This window comes from Protopterus annectens, chromosome 2.part1, assembly GCF_019279795.1.
Source record: "Protopterus annectens isolate FY-2018-M chromosome 2.part1, PAN1.0, whole genome shotgun sequence".
NCBI classification, from domain to species: Eukaryota; Metazoa; Chordata; order Ceratodontiformes; family Protopteridae; genus Protopterus; species Protopterus annectens.
The window spans coordinates 1,076,254,076-1,076,276,678 of NC_056729.1; the positions used below are offsets into that span (position 1 = coordinate 1,076,254,076).

The 22,603-nt window shown below is 38.6% G+C and overlaps 1 protein-coding gene across 2 annotated transcripts in view; it reads right to left on the reverse strand.

The window, feature by feature from the left end:
- LOC122794328 overlaps nucleotides 1-22,603 on the reverse strand; it is a 1,793,522-nt gene that overhangs the window by 468,768 nt on the left and 1,302,151 nt on the right. For both annotated transcript variants that reach the window (XM_044062632.1, XM_044062631.1), the window contains one exon: nucleotides 11,952-12,125. In XM_044062632.1, the coding sequence (XP_043918567.1) occupies nucleotides 11,952-12,125 (174 nt within the window). The remainder of the gene's footprint in view (nucleotides 1-11,951; nucleotides 12,126-22,603) is intronic.

A 22,603-nucleotide genomic window follows, 5' to 3' on the forward strand; every position in this document is an offset into this window, starting at 1 on the left:
TTTTTGAAAATGTCCTCTAATTCTCTACATAATTTGAGATGCTAATATAAATCAACATTATCCATTTCATCTCCATTATTAGCTTCATTCAGTTAAAAAAATAACAGTGGATTACCTTTACATTGAACCAAATCATTAAAAGGACTCTAAGTTCTTGTAGAAGCTCCACAAGGAGGATTAAAATCTAGTTCAATGTTAATCCCTTCGGCCATGCTTCTGGGCAGGAGAATCAATGGTAACAAACAGCAAAAGCAAAACCACTCCACCAGATAAAGTCCAATCCTAACTCCACAAAAGTAATCCAATGAATTCAGACAGGCAAAGGACCAGCATGACATAAAAATAATCACATTTATTCAAACAAAGGACATATAAAGAGTGGGTACTTACGTATTATCGCAATCAGATTTGTGAGGTGGCATACTGTGTAATGCTTTCTGGGAAAGTATGTGTGTTTATGGAAGAAGGGCACTGTGAAGTGTGACATACTATTGGGGCCCATTGTTTGCCATATATGAAGATGAATAATCTGAATTTTCTGAATTAGACACATGACTGCTGCTTCACAGTGGCCATTAATCGAACTCCGAGCAGAGTGAACAAGTTCTCAACAACAGAAGTGCTGCCTTTGAAACGCGGTCAAAAGTGTTACTTACTACTCCCTGACAGGCAATTTTCATTGTCATGGCTAGTAAAACTGAATGCATTTATTTCTCATAACCTTCCCTTTTTGTAACATCTGACTAAGGACTGCAGGCTTTTGGATGCAGTGTAACAGTGTGAATGATCACTTTACTGATAACAGTCGGCCAATAAAAGGTATGATTTTTTTGCCATCACTGTGACTGCTGTGTGTTCATTTGTCTGCATACTTCATTGGATGTATGAACTTTGGCTCCCAATGTAAGTAGCAAGCATTTACCAGGATGTCACACCCAAAAAATAATGGTCACTCATCCCCGCTGTCACAACAAGCAGTACTCGTCATGATCACTGGGCTGTATTCATTGCGTGATGTCGGTAAAGCACGCTATCCAAAAACTTACTTTTTCCCCCTTATTCCTCTTCCAAACCCATTAGCAACATACCAGAAGATGTCTTAACAGTGCAGCCAAACCTTTTAAAGTTAACAGACACTGTTGAACTGAAACATGACCAATTATGCCACCTCGCAAATCTGGTTGCGATAATACGTTAAGTACCAAGGAGTGTAAGCACTTTCGGGTAGTACCACTATGCTTCATCAGACATAAAATGCTCTCACAAACTCCCCTTTTTTAAAAAAAAAAAACACCTTGTCCAGTCACATCCTAAAATCATTAATTGGTAATTACTCAAATTAGAAAGTCAAAAGTGTTAAAGGCATCAAGATACAATATAATCAAGTTAATAATAAGTTTGTTGTGGTCACTTGTACTATGGGTTTCTCAGCTTCGTGGCAGTGTGCTCATTTCCACAATGAAATTTATTACTTTAGAATGAGCATTTAGTTCAGCTTGATACTGAGCTCTATTTATTTATATCTATATAATGTTATAGTTTTTTAAGAGTCTGCTTGCTCATTTAATGAAACTTGTTTGATATAAAGCAAATATTGCATCTTGATTTCTCTAGTTAGTCATATATATAACTATCTAGTTTTCTGTTGCTATGGCAACAGGTAGTAGTGTTTTCCCATGTAGGCTTTCTTGTGAGATTTGGCAATAAGGAGGAAGCCATGGGCCTTGGAAGCATGGCTAGTTCATAATGGTATGGCTTAAGGTTGTATAACTTGATTACATTTGCATAGAGTGTGATTCTTTGTAGATATTTCACAAGGAATCCAGGCTTTCTTTTTAAATATGATGATGTTATATTCATCGGGATTCATACAGCAGACAGTAATCTCTCACAGGAGATTTGCGAATGCATTTATGATTCAATGTCAATATTTAGAAAGTTTTTAATAACAGCAAATGAGAAATGTATGAAGTTAACACATTGTTTTTCTTGGTTTTGCTTAAGATAAATTTTGGGACACGCATATTGATATGAGATGTAATGCAATAAGTTTAATTGATGAAGTCTTAAGGTTTGCATTTAGTACATGCATGTTACATATTGACATATGCTGCTACTTTTAACTGTTTAAGTTTTTTACAATTTTTTAACATGCTGATTTTTCATAATAACTGACACAGTATCATAGAATTTACTGTTATATATTGAATGAGATTTTGATGCTTAAAGTTTTATATAGCATGATAGAACCTGTAAGACTGTATTGATGCCTTTAACACACTTGACTTTCTAATGTGAGTAATTACCAATTAATGATTTTAAGATGTGATTGGACAGGGTGTTTTTTTATGAGAGCATTTTTTGTCTGATGAAGCATAGTGGTACTATGCGAAAGCGCTTACACTCTTTATATGTCCTTTGAATAAATGTGATTATTATACTATGCTGGTCCTTTGCCTGTCGGAATTCATTAGAGTATTTTATGGAGTTAAGATTGGACTTAATCTGGTGCAGTGGTTTTGCTATTGGTGTTTATAAGATCAAACATGTCAATGCCATGAATTTGTGAAAAGGAAGTTGTGGTCCTACATGTATAAAAATGATCTTGTTTCATTCACTTGTCCTGTTTCACCATACTAGTCTTCCAGTCACAGTCATTCACAACCTGCATCATTTATTCTCATTTTATTGCTGCAAATTTTAAATGATTTACTCTCAGGGTAAAGGACTTGCTCTAGTCCAAGAACACTTCTTACACTGTTATAAATAATTTATACTCCAAATATATCTGTTAACATGGGTGCTCTAACACCATGATCTCACCTAACCATTCATTTCTATCTTCATGTTGTTGGCAGTTGTAGGGAATTTGGTACAGCAAAGTCATGTGCTGAGGAGCCTGATACAAAAAATATATTTAAGAGCCTGAATCTGTGTGCAGGCATGTGGTGAGACTTTGAATACCTATGGATAATATGGATGCACCAGGTACATCTGTAAGAGAAGGGGGAGCTAAGATGTAGAGTTATAACCATACTAATCCTACACAAGAGTCATTAGTTCTTGTAAACACACATTCCAATCATCATTAGTGTATCAGCCATATAATTTGATGCTTTTATCCAAAGGTTTACCCATAAGTCACATCAACTAACTTAACAGTACTTGATGTTTTTTGGACAGTACATGTGTGTGTGTGTGTGTGTGTGCCTATATTGGAGGCCCGGGGAGAAAAGCTCCAAGTTACATGAAAATCATTACACAAATTTGTAAGGAAACAAAATTCTAATTATATAGCAAGTGAAATAACACAGAAAACTATCTAAACAGCAAATATGTTGTAAAAAGGTACAATACAGTAACAATGGAACATTAGCATGTAGGAAAATTATACAGTTAAAAATATTTAACAATACAGCTCAATTTTGTTTTGTTTTTTGGGGGGTGGAGGAAAAGGGAAAGATAGAAATAGAGAGTTAACTTAAAGGTAAGACAGATATAGTTAAAATCTTGTAGCTAGGTAGTGTGAATAAATAGATCATATGTGGCATATATTTAACAGTAGTATTAACAGTAGAAAGTAATAGCGAAAAGAAAACGTGTTAAGATGGTTGCACTGGTGTGTGGACTATGATACGAAAGATTAGGGATAACTCATACGGTGTAACAGTATGACATATACAAAAGTATATTTGCTAAGTGAAACAGTTTTGCTAGGTTAAGGAGGCTGTGGATGTGTGCTACATGTGCAACTGGGGTTATCAGTGAGATGTTGCTTTAGTTTTCTTTTAAAGGAGGTTATGTTGTCTAATTCTGTAACTGATGATGGGAGGGTGTTCCACAGCTTTGTTATGGAATGGGAATAGAGGCAGCTACCTGCTCCTTTACTAGGTTTTGATACTTTAAGTAGGTGTTTGTTGTTAGAGCGTAGATATTTAGATGGGATGCAAGGTTCAATGATATTTTTCAGGGAAGGGCAACACTAGGGTTTATAAATGAGTTTATGGGCAAAGGTAAGTTGTGTGTAATGTAGGTAATGTCCAAATTCTAGCCAGTTTAAGTCTTTAGTGGCCTGGCAATGATGGATGCAATTTGGTTGGGCTGATGCGAATTTTGCAGTCTTATAATAACAGGACTGTAGTTTGTGTTGCAAAGAGTTGTGGAGATTAGTGAAGATAGGAGATCCATATAATAAGGTTGGAAGGAGAAGACTTTATGAAAGTTTTATTCGGATGGATTTGTCTAAGTATTGTTTGTTTTTGTAAAGTTTGCCTAATTTAAAGTGAGTCTTTTTTATTGAGTTATTAATATGCAAGTCAAAGCTAAGTTTGCTGTCAATAGTAATTCTTAGCAGTTTGGCCTGATTTACTAACTCTATTGGGGTTTTATTTATGGAGAATATAGTAAAGTCTATGGAAACAGGTTTAGATGCAAAGATGAGTAGTTTAGATTTATTAGGGTTAAGTAATATCTGTGATTGGTTTAGCCAGTGCTCTATGGATGTAAAGGCCTTATATGGGTCTACTTCAGATGATCAAACTTTCAAATGTTCAATTTTCATATGGCCGAGACCATATGAACGAACATTTAAAAGTTCAAACATCTTATAAAAAAAATAAAACAAAACAAAAAAAAATAACTGAATGATTTTAGCAGGGGGGCAAGATGCACCCCCCCCTATAATCCCTGCTATTTAAATATACCAACTCCAAGATCACACTACAGTGTGGAAAAGGGAAATCTTCCCATTCTCCACTGTATGGAGATCTCCATTAAGAATACTCAAATTTTTAAAACTTCGATCATATGGTTTCAGCCATATGAAAGGAGAACATTTGAAAGTGTGATCATATGAAGGGGACCCATATATATATATATATATATATATATATATATATATATATATATATATATATATATATATGGGTCCCCTTCATATGATCACAATATATATAGTAACCCAGCCACTGGGGATGCACAAGCCAGTGCATTTCTTCGTGCTGGTCCCAAGCCCGGATAAATGGGGAGGGTTACATCAGAAGGGCATCCGGTGTAAAACCTCTGCCAAATAACATATGCGGACAGCAATACAGATTTCCATACCAGATGGGTCGAGGCCAGGGTTAACAACGACCTCCACCAGTACTGTTAGCCAATAGAGTGCTGGTGGAAATTTGGCTACTGTTGGCTGAAGTAGGAGAAGGAGATGAAGAGGGGGAAGACATGCCCGAAAGCAAATAAAGAGGAGGAAGGTTAGGAGTGTAGTAGTGAGGGTAGGAACTTTGAATATTGGCAGTATGACTGGTATAGGGAGAGAGCTGGCTGATATGATGGAGAGAAGGAAGGTTGATATATTGTGTGTGCAAGAGACCAGATGGAAGGGGAGTAAGGCCATGTGTATAGGAGGTGGGTACAAATTGTTCTATCATGGTGTGAATGGGAGGAGAAATGGGGTAGGGATTATCCTGAAGGAACAATATGCCAAGAGTGTTTTGGAGGTGAAAAGAGTGTCAGAGTGATGTTTATGAAGCTAGAAATTGATGGTGTAATGATGAATGTTGTTAGTGCATATGCTCCGCAAGCTGGGTGTGTGATGGATGAGAAAGAAAAATTTTGGAGTGAGTTGGATGAAGTGGTGGTGAGAGACTGGTAACTGAGTGGATTTCAATGGGCATGTTGGTGAAGGAACAGAGGAGATGAGGAAGTGATGGGCAGGTATGGTGTTAAGGAGAGAAATGCAGAACGGCAGATGGTAGTGGTTTTGCAAAAAGGATGGACATGGCTGTGGTGAATACGTATTTTAAGAAGAGGGAGGAGCACAGGGTGATGTAAAAGAGTGGAGGAAGATGCACACAGGAGGATTTTATGCACACAGGAGGGCCAGTCTGAAGGAGAATGGAGACTGTAAAGTAGTGACAGGAGAAAGTATAGTTAGGCAGCATAGAATGGTGATCTGTAAGATGATCTTGGTGATCAAGAAGAGAAGGGCAAGTGTGAGAGCAGTGCCAAGGATCAAATCGTGGAAGTTGAAAAAGGGTGATTGTGAGGTGGAGTTCAGGGAAGAGTTAAAACAGGCACTGGGGGGCAGTGAAGAGTTACCAAATAGCTGGGTAACTACAGCAGAGATTTTAAGGGAGACAGCTAGAAAGGTGTTTGGTGTAACGTCTGGACAGAGGAAGCAGGACAAGGAGACCTGGTGGTGGAATGAAGAAGTGCAGGAGAGTATACAGAGGAAGAGGCTGCCAAAGAAGAAGTGGGATTGTCAAAGAGATGAAGAAAGTAGACATGAGTATAAGGAGATGAGGCGCATGGCAAAGAGAGAGGTGGCGAAGGCTAAGGATAAGGCATATGGAGAGTTGTATGATAGGTTGGACACTAAAGAGGGAGAAATGGACATGTGCCAATTGGCTAGACAGAGGGATTGAGCTGGGAAAGATGTGCAGCAGGTAAGGGTGATAAAGGATAGTGAGGGAAACATACTCACAAGCGAAGAGAGTGTGTTGAGCAGATGGAAGAGTACTTTGAGGGACTGATGAATGAACAGAATGAGAGAGAGAGAAGGTTGGATGATGTGGGGATAGTGAATCAGGAAGTGAAACAGATTAGCAAGGATAAGTACGGACAGCTATGAATAGGATGAAGAATGGAAAGGCTGTTGGTCCAGATGACATACCAGTGGCAGCATGGAGGTGCTTAGGAGAAATGACAGTGGAGTTCTTAACCAGATTGTTTACTGAAATCTTGGAAAGTCTGAGGATGCCTGAGGAGTGGAGAAAAAGTGTTTTAGTACCTATATTTAAGAATAAGGGTGATGTGCAGAGTTGTAGTAACTACAGAGGGATACAACTGATTAGTCACAGCTTGAAGTTATGGGAAAGAGAAGTGGAAGCTAGGTTAAGAAGGGCGGTGATGATTAGCGATCAGCAGTATGGTTTCATGATGGGAAAGAGCACTACAGATGCGATGTTTGCTCTGAGGCTGTTGATGGTGAAATATAGGGAAGGTTAGAAGGAGTTGCATTGTGCCTTTGTGGACTTGGAGAAAGCACATGATAGGGTGCCTAGAGAGGAGTTGTAGTATTGTATGAGGAAGGCAGGAGTGGCAGAAAAGTATGTAAGAGTGGTACAGGACATGTATGAGGGTAGTGTGACAGTGGTGAAGTCTGCAGTGGGAGTGACAGAGCCGTTTAAGGTGGAGGTGGGATTACATCAAGGATCAGCTTTGAGCCCTTTCTTATTTGCAATGGTGATGGACAGGTTGACAGAGAAGATCAGACAGAAGGCCCCATGAACAATGATGTTTGCAGATGACATTGTGATCTATAGTGAGAGCAGGGACCAGGTTGAGGAGACCCTGGAGAGGTGGAGATATGCTCTTCTGAGGAGAGGAATGAAGGTCAGCAGGACTAAGACGGAATATATGTGTGTGAATGAGAGGGAGGATAGAGGAATGGTGAGGATGCAGGGAGTATAGTTGGCGAAGGTGGATGAGTTTAAGTACTTGGGAGCAACAGTTCAGAGTAATGGTGAGTGTGGAAGAGAGGTGAAGAAGAGAGTACAGGCAGGGTGGAATGGACGGAGAAGAGTGTCAGGAGGGATTTGTGACAGATGGTTGCCAGTAAGAGTGAAAGGGAAGGTCTACAAGAGGGTAGTGAGACCAGCTATGCTGTATGGGTTGGAGATAGTGGCATTGACAAAAGGCAGGAGTCAGAGCTGGAAGTGGCAGAGTTAAAGATGTTAAGATTTGCACTGGGTGTGACAAGGATGGACAGTATTAGGAATCAGTATATTAGAGGGTCAGCTCAGGTTGGACAGTTTGGAGACAAAGTCAGAGAGGCGAGATTGCATTGGTTTGGACATGTGCTGAGGAGGGATGATAGGTATATTGAGAAAAGGATGCTAAGGATGGAAATGCCAGGTTAGAGGAAAAGAGGAAGGCCTAAGATAAGGTTTATGGACATGGTGAGAGAGGACATGCAGGCGGTTGGTGTGACAGAGCAATATGCAGAGGACAGGAAGAAATGGAAACAGATGATCCACTGTGGTGACCCCTAACGTGAACAGCCAAAAGAGAAGAAGAGAGAATATATATATATATATATATATATATATATATATATATATATATATATATATATATATATATATATATCCTAGTATCTCAGTTGGATAATCTACCCCAAACTGGTGCCAGAACCAGTCATTTGGTCAAACAATCACCCCATTTGAACGACAACCTTGCTGCTTCTTAAGACCGTAAAATACAACTGACTCATTTGCATTTAGATGGAAAACATTTTTATTTCAATAAAAACAAAATAATAGTGAAAATAATGACTAAGTGTTTTCGCCTATACAAACATCATCAGAGCCAATTTGGAAGTTCAAAATACTCCAGGAACACATGCTGTGTTTCCCACTCTGCCAAAACTAGATTTGCAAAAACTGGTGCACATTTAGCACACCAGTTTTTTGTCATCATCTTGTCTACCCAACATCCCCAAACTTTGACCACAGTAATCCAAACCTATTTGGTGGGGTATGACGCTGAACAAATTTATAACATCTACAGCTAAAAACACATTTTTTTGTTTAATATTGATTCCTCTTAATATTTCTAAACAGTGCCACAAGTCCTTTAAAATATATTGCTTATCATGTAATGCCCTTTTTGAGTAACCATCTATATAAGCTGCCAATGTTTCAGTCTTGGAGCCCCCTAGCTGACACTATTGGTCTAAATGGGGGGGGGGGGTCAAACTGATTTTTGTTTATCTTTGGTATCCCGACATAGCCGGAATAACAGGAGCTTCTACTGTCAAATAAGCCATCTCTGCTTTTGAAATCACTTCCTGACAAAAAGACTCATACAACAGCAAATCAATATTGGCATATTCTCATTTGAGTTCATTACAGGATACCCTTTCATATGTAGATGTGTCATTTAAAATATCATACATTTTACATGCATAATCTATTTGTGTCATGATAACTAATGCCCTACCTTTATCTGGTTTCATGACTCTATAGTCTTTAGTGTACAACAGTTCTCTCAAACAAACTCTTTCATCCATGGTTAAATAGTCAGTAAACATCATATCAGCATTACCAAACTTTCTAAATTCCCCCTCACATATACATTCAAAAGCAAACACCAGTGGGTTGCTTGGAAGGATAAAAGTACTTCTCCTTTTCAACATATCATTCATAGTCAATGGCAGTACTGATATTTGTGATGAAAAAAACAAATGTAGATTCAATTGTCTTATAAGCAATTTCAAGTTTACCGACAACCTAGTGGCATCAAATTTATGCATAGGAACAAAATTAAAGCCTTTGCTCAGTAATTTAAAATGTGCATTTTGAATTTCAAAGTCACTCAGATTGTACAATGTAAAACTTTGATGTGATAACACTTGTACTGCATTTCCATCTTCCACAATATTTCCCTGAACCATATCATTTTCAACATTCAACCCATTATAGACATTCTGTATTTCATTCCTATCTTGAATACAGTTTAATTCCGGTTATGTTCGGGATACCCAAGATACATAAAAATCAGTTTGATCCCCCATTTAGACCAATAGTTCCAGCTAGGGGATCCAAAAATGAAACATTGGCAGCTTATATAGACAGTTATTTAAAAGGGGCATTACAAGATAAGCAATATATTTTAAAGGACTCATGGCACTGTTTAGAAATGTTGAGAGGAATCAACGAAAATGTTTTGTTTTTAGCTGTAGATGTTATAAATTTGTTCAGTGTCATACCCCACCAAATAGGTTTGGATCACTATGGTTAAAGTTTGAGGATGTTGGGTAGACAAGATGATGCAAAGGTTAATTTTTTAGTGGATTTAATGGAGTTGGCATTGAACAACTTCATTTTACTCAGAGAATTTTTTCGACAAAAAATTGGAATTGCCATGGGTGTTAAATGTGCACCAATTTTTGCAAATCTAGTTTTGGCAGAGTGGGAAACACGGTATATGTTCAACTGTAGATTTAGAAGTAAGATTTTGAGTTTCCTAAGATTCCTCGATGATATATTAATTTTGTGGACAGGGGCCCAGGAAGAAGTTATAGAATTTATGGAGTGTGTCAACAGCACCATCCAGTTTTTGAAATTCATGTTTAGGAAACACGAAACAGAACTGATTTTTTGACATATTATTGAAAAATATTTCGAAGAGAGAATTAATATCCACTATTTTTAGGAAGAAAACTTACTCTAATTCATTGTTAAGATTTGATAGTTGTCATCAGTTGCATCAAAAAGGAGCACTGTCAAAGGACAAATGGCTAGATTGTCGAGACTGCTAAGTGAAGATGAGGTATGTTGTGAAGAAATGGAGAAGTTAATGAGTATGTTTAGAGATAAGGGTTATCCCCCAATTTTTGACAAAAATAAAGAAAGTAGTGGTTAAAAATAAGAATAATACGTTTCCACCAATATTAAAAAGAATAAAGTCAAGGGGGAATTAGTTCAGAAGACTGTTTTGGGGGAATGATGTGATGGTATTAGCGTACAATGAATATACACCGGTACTTGTTTCAAGATTAAATATGCTTTGGGAAGGAATATTTGATTATGAATTAAAAAACAAATTAGGAAATAAACCCAAAATAGCCTACAGTAGAGGGAAAAATGCAAACAAGTTATTGGAAATGGGGACAAAGAAAAAAAAAAAACACGTGTCCAAGATGAGTAAATGTGTAACATGTAACTTGTGTAAGTACATTAATGATGGTTCATATATAGCTATTTCAGGGTTTTACAGGAATCTTCAGTGTCCTGGACACTGTAACTGTGAAACAAAGATGATTGTTTATGTGGCAACTTGTACAACTTGTCCAGAATTTTATGTCAAAAAGACAACTAGGAGATTAAATGATATAATCTTAGAGCACGTTTGTGATATTAATAACAAAAAAACAAGCAGTGCCTTATATATATATTCATAGTAAATTATGTACTAACTTTACCAAATTTATATTTTTCATTGACAAAGTTAATATTAGAGGAGGGGGGCCCCTAAATTAGAATTTGAAATAAAGGAAACTGAGTGACAAATAAGGTTCAAAGCAAAATCAGGAACCAGGAATAAATGACTGTATTTCAGTTTCAGCAATATTGAAATACAAAGTAAGACAGTTGTAATAGCCTGATTAGTATGGGAAATTAAGGTTTTGAATATAAACATACATTTGCATTGTATTTTTTGTAGTATTTTTTATTGCATTATTGTGTTTGTTTGAAGCATTTTTAGCTTATGAAATCGAATGCATATGAGTATATGTTTTTTAAAAAACATCATTGGTTTATTGTTACAATATTCATTGTGTACTTGGATTTGATAGAAGGAACAAGGGGGTGTGGAAGGAAGTTCCATTTTAAATTGATATAAATTGAAGTGTTTTGGACCACCAAACTGACTCTGATGCCTTTGTATGGGCAAAAGCACTTAGACATTATTTTCCCTATTCATTTTTTTTATTGAAATAAAAGTGTTTTCGGTCTAAAAGCGAATGGGTCATTTGCATTGTACATCATCTTATTTGGTTTGTAGTTGTGTTGCCCCAGTCACAGCTATTTAATATTAAAATGATGCAGTTGAGAAACATACATGTTCTAATACTCCTGACTGATTTATTCATGCCTTCCAACAATTCTTTCCAGTGCTCATTATAGGTTATCAAGATGAAACTGGCATTGGTATGAGTGAACATCTGTGGGACTGGCTACCTGCATGTAGTAGCTGTCGTCCTGGGGTGAAATGCTATGCAAAAAGAAATCCTGTCTCCTAAAACATAAAAAAGGTTATTGGCTGTTCCAATTTGACTGATTTTCACAGAATAACAATTAAATTCTAGTTCTTTGTGTATGGACATCATGTGGAGTGTTTTTTATACTTTAAATCTAAATGAGAAGAGAAAAATCCATACTTACCATTCATGTCACGTCTTACAATGTGATTTAATATAGGTCCATTTGGAATAACTCGCTTATTATTTAAAGTCCATTTTACAGTTTGTGGATGTTCAAGCCCATCTAGTACACACTTCAGGGTCAGTATTTCCCCCATGGATGTTATCTGACTGCTTGGGATTATTGAAACATTTCCTAAAAAGGAATATAAGCAATTAGATTAGATTGGTATCTTATTGCAATAAAAGAGATCAGCCTCTTATAATTGATACAGACACAGTTCCAGACAAGTAATATTTGAATAAAAAGTATCTACAGTACAGAATTTACTGAAATTATGCGATAGTTATTTGAGCCAGACACATTGAATGTTTCCAGACATTGAGTTTAGTTAATTGTTTTCAAATAACATTTTGCAATGCCAACAGATATCAAAAAGTATAAAAAGCTAATATAAAATGGATTTTAGTGAATATTTATTGCATTTTCTTTAGTAGGCCACGGTGGTGCAGCGGTTATCATTGTCGCCTCACAGCAAAATGTTCTCCAGTTTGATTCTCGGCTGGAGCGCCTTCTGTGTGGAGTCTGCATGTCCTCCCCGCAGTTGAATGACATTTAAAGACATGCAGGTAGGTGCGTGCATGAATGGGTGTGCCTTTGTTGAAGGTTGGGCATTCGGCTGGAACCTCAGCATGGTAAAAATCTACTGCCAATAATAATTCTGATGTGACAACCCCTAACCGGGAAAAGCCAAAAGACATTACTTACTTTTACTATTTACTGCATTTTCTTTAGTATTGACTTATAATTTAAATAATTTTACAAAGAACTCTAGGATTGTCTAGATTTGATTATCGTTGATAAAACTTTCATTAAACATATGACACCACTACATCCTAAAGACAGCCCGATGAAGGACGTGCAGCTTAAACTTCATAATGAGCAGTTTCAAGCTTTGAAATCTTAAAGGAAAACAAAATGTGCATTCTGTGTTTATCTGTTTCTTCTTAGCAATAATGTATCCATGTGCTCAGAAAGGAAGACCAAGACATGGAAGGACTTTAAGCATCTGTATTTAGGTTCATAGGATAATAGTAGGCTATTGGCCCAGAGACCCTTATAAACCAAGCCAAAGATTTTGCCCATGCTCTCACAAAGTTAGCGCATGTTTTCCCTGATCACCCACCAAGTCTCAAACCCCAGCTACTATCAAGTACAGCATAGTGCATTAGCCCACTAGGACACTCAGCTTTTAGGAAATACAAGCATAATGGAGCAAATACTTTACTATATGCTTTATGATATGTTCTTTTTATAAAAAAATATTGACAAATTATGTCCTTTCAATAGTATTTAAAGTTGTTCGTTCAGTGCTTCATATTTTCGTGTAAACTGCATTGGGAGCATTGCTGTTGTATCTTTTATTATCACACAAAAATTCACATTTAGATGATGCTGATATCTTTGCATGTCACAAATTTCTTTTTTGTGAGGTCACAGGAACATGAAAAAATATAAAAGGTGAGTTTTCTATATTTTACAACTTTTTCGCTTTCCCTGAGTTTGAACAAGAAGGCACAGTTTGTATGGATATTAGGGGTGTGTGGATAACCTCCACAATGATAACTGCAAGACACAAAACCCCTGCAAAATACTTTTTTTCTGTTCTTTTGTGCAGTTTTTTGCAGCATTTTTACTGTAGGTATTATAACTGCATAGTTTTACATCTTGATTAGGGGAGACGATGTTTTACAGTAAATCCATATTATTTCACTTAGTTATTTATGTCATATGTGGTTTTATAGTTAGAATGCTCGAACATTTAATAGCTACCCATTTCTTCAGTGTTTCTACCCTTACTGAGAACCCACAAAACTGCCTGTCACAGCAACTTTCCACCAGTGCTGCATTCTACTTTTTTATAGGTAACATATCTTCCTGGAATCTACATATTCTCATTATTCAGCCTCAAATCTTACTAGTTTGGTCAAACAAGCCTGTAAATGACACATACATTTTGTTTTCTTTCCTATTAATTTAACTGCACCTATGTCTTAAGTGATAATTTAATACAAATGTTTAAAAATAGCAGAAAGGAACAGCGAGAGCTCGAGAGTGTAGCTGTAATCTAGCCTAAATTTAATTGCCAAGCCTCCCCCTGTCAATTGGCAGACACAGTGTAAGAATTGCATATATTGAGCTAATGAGAATTATGTGCTATTGAGCACACATATAATTCTTAGCTGAATTGAACATGAGCGCTGCAGTAGGCTATGTGCTGGGCAGTATTCCTGAGACAGGGTATTAACCAGCTCTGTTCACTCATGACAGGGTATTAACCAGCTCTGTTCACTGATGATGGTTGAGCCTACATCACTGCCTCACACTCATTCCTACCCGACTGGCTCCTCTAAGTATCCGACTGTTAATCAAACCCAGGTTATCCAAAGCATAGACAGAAGGAATACATTCACACAGTGGAGCTGGATGAGTTCCAGTTGTATCCAAAGCATAGATAGAAGGAACACATTCACACAGTGGAGCTGAACACATTCACACAGTGGAGCTGGATGAGTCTCAGATGGTCACCATGAAAGTCTAGACTTCCCATGTTTTATTTTCTAGGACACTAGATTTCCCCTGCCATAAAATACGTTTCAGCATGGTGCTTAAAAATTGGCCCCATGATGGTTTTTGCTTCTTTCTGGCAATATGTAGGATTAGACTCTTCCCTTACTTTGTTATATATTGTTTAAGGCCCTCTACCTTCATGTATTTGCTTTGGACTTTTTCACTAGTCTTCTCTATATAATGAGTGACTTATTCACTCAGTATATATAGATTCCCATCCACTCTTCCTTCTACCTGTCTAAGTGTTGATTACGTCTCTTAAAATAACTCTTAAGGTCTCTTAAAACTGTTTTAACCAAGCATCTGCAGAGTAAGGTGACCCAATCCTTTATATTTTTTATATCTGTTTTTATTACTATAACTCAGTGTTCCCCAGTAAATCAGAAATGTCAAGGCTGAGAAGAGGTTGTCCTTGGCACTTGGAACATATATCAGGCGGATACGCACCAACCAATACAGGAAGTCCCAAACCCCGGTCATTTGCAGCTCCTTTACAAGCTTTTCATTATCCTTCTCATGGCTGTGTTTTTGTATGATCCCTTCTTTTCTTCATCCTCATGACTGTACCTGAGACTTCATAGTTTGCTTTGTGATGCTAATAAAACAAATCACCCAACCAAACATTGTTCTGAAGCAGTTTCAAAAGTTAAGTAAACGTCTTGTCTCCTTGCCTGCATGTATAGTAACTTCTTATGAATATCTGAGTAGTTGTGTACCCTTTAGATTGCATTCCTCAGATTTGTTTCCAGTGGTTAATGAAAAATATTGTCTATGGATCTTTCATTTATACCCTTTTTTAATTATTTGGGCAGAAGAAGTTATTTTATGTATGGAGTTAAGTGTGCTTTGGCTGTGTGAGATTTGTGGCTTTAGCAGTATCCATTTAAGTATGATATTTAATGGTTGCTCATAAAAGACAGTTGTTGCAGAGGACTTTGCCATGGACTGTAGAATACAGTCACACCTCTCACAAACTCGGAGTGTGTCACTCAGTTAACAGTGTGTTCACTGAGAGCATCTTGGTGTTCATATGCTTATACTTAAGATATGTGACACAATAACACTTTTAGTAGAATGTTATCAGTTTCCTTTCCATTACTAGTACAGGTCTTATACTGTACTTCCTTTCTCTCTACTCAAAACAAATTAAATTAGGAGAGCAGTTTCTAAAAGAAGACTCAAAATGTCTTTCAGATTTTGTAAGGGGGGTGCAGAAACTGCATTAGAACTTGGTTAGTGGTCTAAACAAAGGCTCTTATACTAACTGTAAATAAAGAAAGAAAGGTTGTGGTAGATGGTTGGCCAACAGTTGAAGCTCACCTGGCTAAGAAAAAGAATATGCAATTTACAGCAGTGCAAGTGTAATAATGACTGTGTATGACTTTGTCCAATTAGATAAAGCATTAGGTAATAATTTAATGGTGGGGAGAGAAGCAGAGTACAATGATAAACTTCTATAGTAAATACATGGACATTACTCTCATCAGCATACTAAAACAGAGGGCCTTAGCTTCTACACTTTTTACACTATACATTTTCAGATTGTCAAAAGCAAGGCAGACATGATACTATTGGTTAATAAGGTTAAAGACTTTCATTTACAGTAGCTAAAGTATATCATTAGCCAAGAGTATAGGGTCTGCTGGTTAACTTTTGCTATTCTTCATTTGAATGATAAATATCTCGTAGCAGTGAAATACCAGAAACAGATATAATAATCATCTGGAACAACATAAATCTTTTTAGTAGAACTGCTTACTCTACTGTCATTGAGAAAGATTATATTGACTTTTGAGAGACTAGAGAGTGAAAGGAGTGTTATTCAAAATAAAGCATGACTTAGTAATGCTGTCTGAGACCAGAAACTTCATCAGGTAGAACATTTTTACTTAGATGCACCTCAGCATTTATACTCCATTATCAATAAGTACTGGGACTTAGCTTACATATGGTAAAGGTCAAGAACATTTCAAAATAATAGCTAACACAACAAATCTGAAAAAATTAATGACATATTTAAAGAAGCACATTCCTCACTAAATTAATTATTATGTTTTTTTTTTTTTTTTTCACAAAACCAACTGGCTAGACAGTACTGATATAAGATCATGGGTACAAAATCAAAACAGTTTTCCAATGCTTCCTCCTGAAGGTAGGAGAGTTTAAAGGACATGATCACTTTTCTCATATCTAGAATGTTGAAGTCAGAAAAAGTACAGCATATCATGACCCTGTGCTAGCAGACTGTTCTCCTAAACTAAAACAGATGATAGCAAGGATGAAGAAACCAATCAAGGAAAGAAAAATGTGGATGCATCTCATAATAAGAAATAAATATAAATGGCAGCAGTAGTCAAAGAGACTAGTGGCAGGACTTGACACCTGGCAGTGTAAAATATGGCTATAGGTGAATGTGTTGACTAATGTCACCAAATGGGGATGGGTATTTGCCAGTGATAAGTGGGCTGAGGACCCGGCCTACTCCAACCTATACCAGGGACCCATGCTAACAGTGGGAGGGGTATATGTGCCAATATTGGCCAATGTATGCCTGCCATAAAGACCATCAGCCCTATGGCCAAAAAGCTACTGGCCAGCCCATGTCCAGTTGCCCAACTAGGGTTACCTGGAATAGCTCTGTTGAGCAAAAGCTGGATGAAAAACCAACCAACCTGCCAAACATGAATAAAAAATTGCTACACTCAGTGTAGGTTCATGACCAGGATGGAGCTTGGAAGTAGATGACATGATAAGGAGGGGGACAGACATTCTATGTATCTGGGAAAAAAGATGGGAGAGCAGTTCAGCAAAACCACTTGGCTTGGGATCCACAGTCTATTCCTCAGTAGGATGAGGAGGAAGATGGGATAAAATGGTGTGGGAATTGTGGAGAGGGAGAGGCTTCAGAAGAGGGTGAGGGATATCACCAGAATTAGTGACAGACTCAAGGCAATCAGACTCCAGGCTAATGATATGGCAGTCTTCATAATGTCAGCCTATGCCCCACAGAAGAGTTGTGATAGTGATGAAAAGGGTCCATTCAGACAGCAGTTGCAGGACCTATTAGATAAAGCAAGATAACATGAATTGATGTTGATAATGTGTGACTTGATTGCACGTATCGGGACAGACAAAACAGAATATGAGGACTACCAGGGTCCACATTGGTGCGGCAACAGGAATAAAAAAAGAGAGGCCATTCTAGACTTCTGTCTTGCAAGTGGCTTGATAGTTGTCAACACATGGTCCAGAAAGAGAGACAGTCACAAGATTACATACAAAAGTGCCAACGTGCAACTCATGTGGATTTCCTCCTCATAAGGAAAGGGCACTGGGGTAGAATCAGTTATTGCAAAGTCATTACAGTGAAACAGTTGGCCCACAGCATAAACCACTGGTTGCCACAATCAGCTGCAAGCAGTAGTCAGAGAAGACTCTAAGGTCAACAGAAACCTGTCTAAAGACCTAGAAGTTGGCTCGAGAAAAAGCACAAAAATTCAAGAAATTACTGATAACTCTAGCACCTCAAAAAAAAGAGAAAATAGGTGGAGTCGAAGACGAATGGCAATGCCACACAACAGCATGTATGAGAACTACAGAAGAGAGATGCAGCTGAGCCAAGTAAGGAAATAAGGTACATAAGGAAAGCTGTTGGTGGAATGCAAAAGTCCAGGAAATCATCAAAAGAAAGAAAGAGTGGAGAAAAAAGTGGGAGACAGAAAAGACAGACCAGCCTAGGAAAGAATACCGGTTGGCTAACAAAGAGGCTTAGAAACGATTCATAATAGGAAAGAACAAGGCATCAGAGGCCTTCTATCAGCTGCACAAAGTGGCATAGTAGATGGCACAAAGAAACCATATCAGGTTCTAATGCAAAGGCAGAAAAATAAAGAAGATAGTCAGATATCCTTCATAAGAGATGCCAGCAATAACATTCTCACCAGTCCACAGGACATCAAAAACAGGTGCAAGGAGTACTTTCAGCAGCTTCTGAATGAAACCCCACAGAAGCTGTACTGTCCAGACACAGCCTATGATGAGAGAAGAGGAGGAGCCCATTATAGAAGAAGAACAGCACTAAGGAAAATGGAGTCAGGAAAAGCAGTAGTCTCAGATGAGGTCATACAATAAAGAAGCTGGGTGAGATTGGGGAGAATGGATCCTGAGGATACTCATAACTATGTGGAGAGAAAGGCATATCCAAGATGACTGGAGATTAAGCACACTAGTACAATATTCAAGACCAAAGGGGACATTTACAACTATGAGCAGTACAGAGGCATCACATGCTTGCCACATTCCATGAAAGCTAAGTGAATATGCAGTGTTGTAGGACGTAAGATGGGAAATCAGCAGTTCGGTTTCAGGTCAGGATGCAGCACAACTAACCCAGTGATTAAAGTGGGATAAGATAGTTGAGAAGAAGCTAGAGCTGATGAAAGAGTCCAACTGGGCATTCCTAGACTTGGAGAAGGCATATGACAAGGTCCCAAGAAAGCTGATATGGGCAGTCCCGCAGTAGTAGTTCAAAGTCCCAGAAACATTGGTAGAATTAGTGCAAGCTATAGACAAGGACCCAATGACTCAATTATGAACCGTGTTTGGTCTCACAGAGGGGTTCCCAGTGGGAGTGGATGTGCATCAGGATTCAGCTCTGAGTCCAGTGCTGTTCATACTGGTGATGGACTACTTTAGCAAACAGGTTGGAAGGAACAGATCAACAAAGTTGCTATATGGAGATGATGAAGAATTACAGGCAGGCTCTGAGCAAAAACGTCAGCAAAGGATATTGGAATGGAATGCAAAACTGAAGACACATGGGATGAGACTGAGTACAGAGTTGCAATGGCAGCAAAATGGGAAATCAGAAGAAACTGACTGAGGACTGAGAAGAAGAAAATAATGGAACAACTTAACAGATTCACGTTTCTGGGATGGCAGGCTGAGGAAAAAAGGAAGTCAAAGCCAGAATTAGAAGAGCTGCAGCCACCTAGCACAGAGTGGAAGGGTAGTGTATGACAGAAAAATGCCTAAGAAACTGAAAAGTAAGGTGTACAAAACAGTGGTGCAACCAGTACTACTGTATGGTACAAAAACTTGGGCAGTAATTGCAGAGCAGTTGAGTAAGTTACAGGTGATGGAGATGATGTGCCTGAGAAGGGTTGTAGGACGCATACTGTGGGACAGACAAAGAAACACCCTGATCCTTGGTGACTTCATCTATCCCAAAATAAATGGGTCTATATTGAATTAGCGAATGCTTAGTAAAGTGAACACTAATTCATCGACCCCTTTTAAGCAAAAGCTTACAATCGCGAACACCCAGGACAGAGATTTTTTTCACAGGGCAAAAAACTGCTGGGTTGGTTTAGGGAGTTCGCCATTTTCTCCACTGTGGTGTGATCTCAGAGTTGGTATATTTAAGTAGGGGGGGTGGGGGTGAAGCCCCCCACATTATGTAATGTTTAAAGTTTTTTTTTTTTTTTTTTTTTTTTGTGGAACAGCGATTTTTTTCCCTGGGAAAAAATCGTTGTTCCAGGTGTTCGAGATTTTAAGCTTTCGCTTAAAAGGGGTTCGCTAATTTAATATAGACCTGAATAAACTGGGTGAACTATTCCTACACTAATGCATTCACCCAAAGAGTCCTTGACTTCATCAGTTCTAACGCACTAGACCAGCTCATCTCATCCCCCACAAGGGGAGATAATATTCTGGACTTGGTTTTCACCAACAAGGGTGACTTCTGCACCACTCCCATAGTATGTTCTTCCCTGGTGAAATCAGATCATTGGTTTGTCTCATTCAAAGGTTCTATCCCAGCCAACTTCCCCCCAAGCCGTAATCAGGCTAAAAAACTTCTCAAAAGCTGACTACAACCTCCTAAGGGAGGGTATCAGTAGCTTCACACCACCGCCCCCTCAAAGGATGCAGACAACTATGCTGAGTGGTATGCAAATGCAGTATACAAGCACCTGTACAACTGCATAGACTCAGCCATACCCAACGGAACTAAAACCTGCTCATCAAGGAAACACAAATCTGTCTTGTGGACATCCTTTATCAACAGGCTTTACAACAAAAGGAAGAAACTGTTGTCCAATGGTAAAAAGAATAAATTCCAAATTGGAAAAACTCCCTTCTTAGCCTCAACAAGCAAATTAGATCACTAGTGAAAGCCTCCAAAGCCAATTATGAATCATAGCTAGCCTCTGAAACAAAGGGAAATGATAAAGCCTTTTTCAGTTATGTTATGAAATTCCATGGCAAAGCCCAGGTTTGTTCCAAATTAGTTCTTAACGGTATCACTTACACTAATCTGGTTGACTCAGCCAACCTGCTAGCAGAAAGGTTCAGCACAAACTTCATGCCCCTGTCCCCCGCAAAGGCCCTTTTAACATCCCTGATACTTATCCCGCACCTCACATCTCCATAGATCAACTGCTAAAGGCCCTATTCAAGGCAACACAGCTTCCATGGGAGCTGATAGTATCCCAGGTTGTATTCTGCACCATTTCCAGCAAGAACTAGCTTCGCCACTGAGCGCCCTATTCAACCACAGCCTAAGTACAGGCTTCATTCCAGCAGAGTGGAGAACTGCCATTGTCATCTCCTTGCACAACGCCTGAAACTATTGCCCCATTAGCTTGATAAGTCTGATCTGTAAAGCCAAGAAGTGTATTATTATGGATCTCATAAACAAGAAGAAAGACAATATCCAAGCACTTGACCCCACTCAGTTTGGATTCGTCAAGGGTAGATCATGCCTGTTGAACCTGGTTGACTTCTTTGAGACTGTTACCAAGGCCATGGATGATGGAAAGTCAGTACATACAGCTTACCTTGACTTGGCCAAGGCATTTGACACAATCCCCCACTCAGGTATCATCAAAAAGCTAACATAGCTTGGCAAAAATCCCTATCTCATCAGGTGGGTGGCCAACTGGCTCACCAACAAGCCCCACAAGGTCAAAATAGGCACCTCCATTTCTGATACAGACCTGTCACTAGTGGAGTTTCCCAGAGATCTGTCCTGGGACCCCTACTGTTTGGCATCTATTTCTCACAGGTCCAGGCAAAGACAAAAGGCCTGTGGCCAACCAAGTTTGTGGACGACTGTAAGTTGGGTGCTGTCATTGATTCCCCAAATGATGTTAACATACTGCAAGAGAATCTCACAGCTACTAATGGATGGTGCCAAAGTCATGGCCTGAAGTAAAATGCAAAAAAAATTAAATTTATACCAACTGGCAAAAACACAGCCCCTACTGATTACCACATCAATGGCAACCCCCCTAAGTACACAACCTGTGCTGAGAGACCTGCGTAGTCAGGTTGTCAACAATCTCACATTCAACCATCATGTAGAGGCAGTGGTCAGAAAAGTATTTCACTTGGTTCATTTCATAAGTAAAGGGATTGTATCCAGAAAAAAATAGTCCTACCTCATTACACCAGTACTTGTGTATAATGTCCAGTTTCGTATGTACCTCTCCAAACATCTGCACCAACTAGAAAGGTCACTGAAATACCTCACAAAGAGAATCCATGGCCTTCAACACCTGTCCTGTGTGGACAGGCTTAAATCACTATCACTCTACTCAGTATCATGCAGCTTGCTCAGGGGTTATCTGTGTCTCACTTACAAGGCAATCTCAGACTCTGCCCTACTAGGGGTACCCCCATATCTGCAAGTCTAACTCTTCACACATTACCCACTTAAAAGGCCTGCATCTAATATGCAACATCAACAAAACCTGCTGCAGAAACAGACTTGTCTCCCAGAAGCTTCCCCATCTCTGGAATAGACTTCCCATACATGTCAAACAGAAAACTTTGCTGACCCTCCTCAAGCGTGACCTTGATGAGTGGATGGGAAACCACAAATTTGCCCCATGGGTTCCGCCTGTGTCCCTCATTGACAGGGGCAACAGGTGCTGACTGAGTATTCTTTTTTGGGGATAAACTCTTGGCTAGGCTTATAAGGGCTCCAGGGACATTAGCCTAGTAACCTCCTATGATCCTATGAAATGAGGACATGAGAG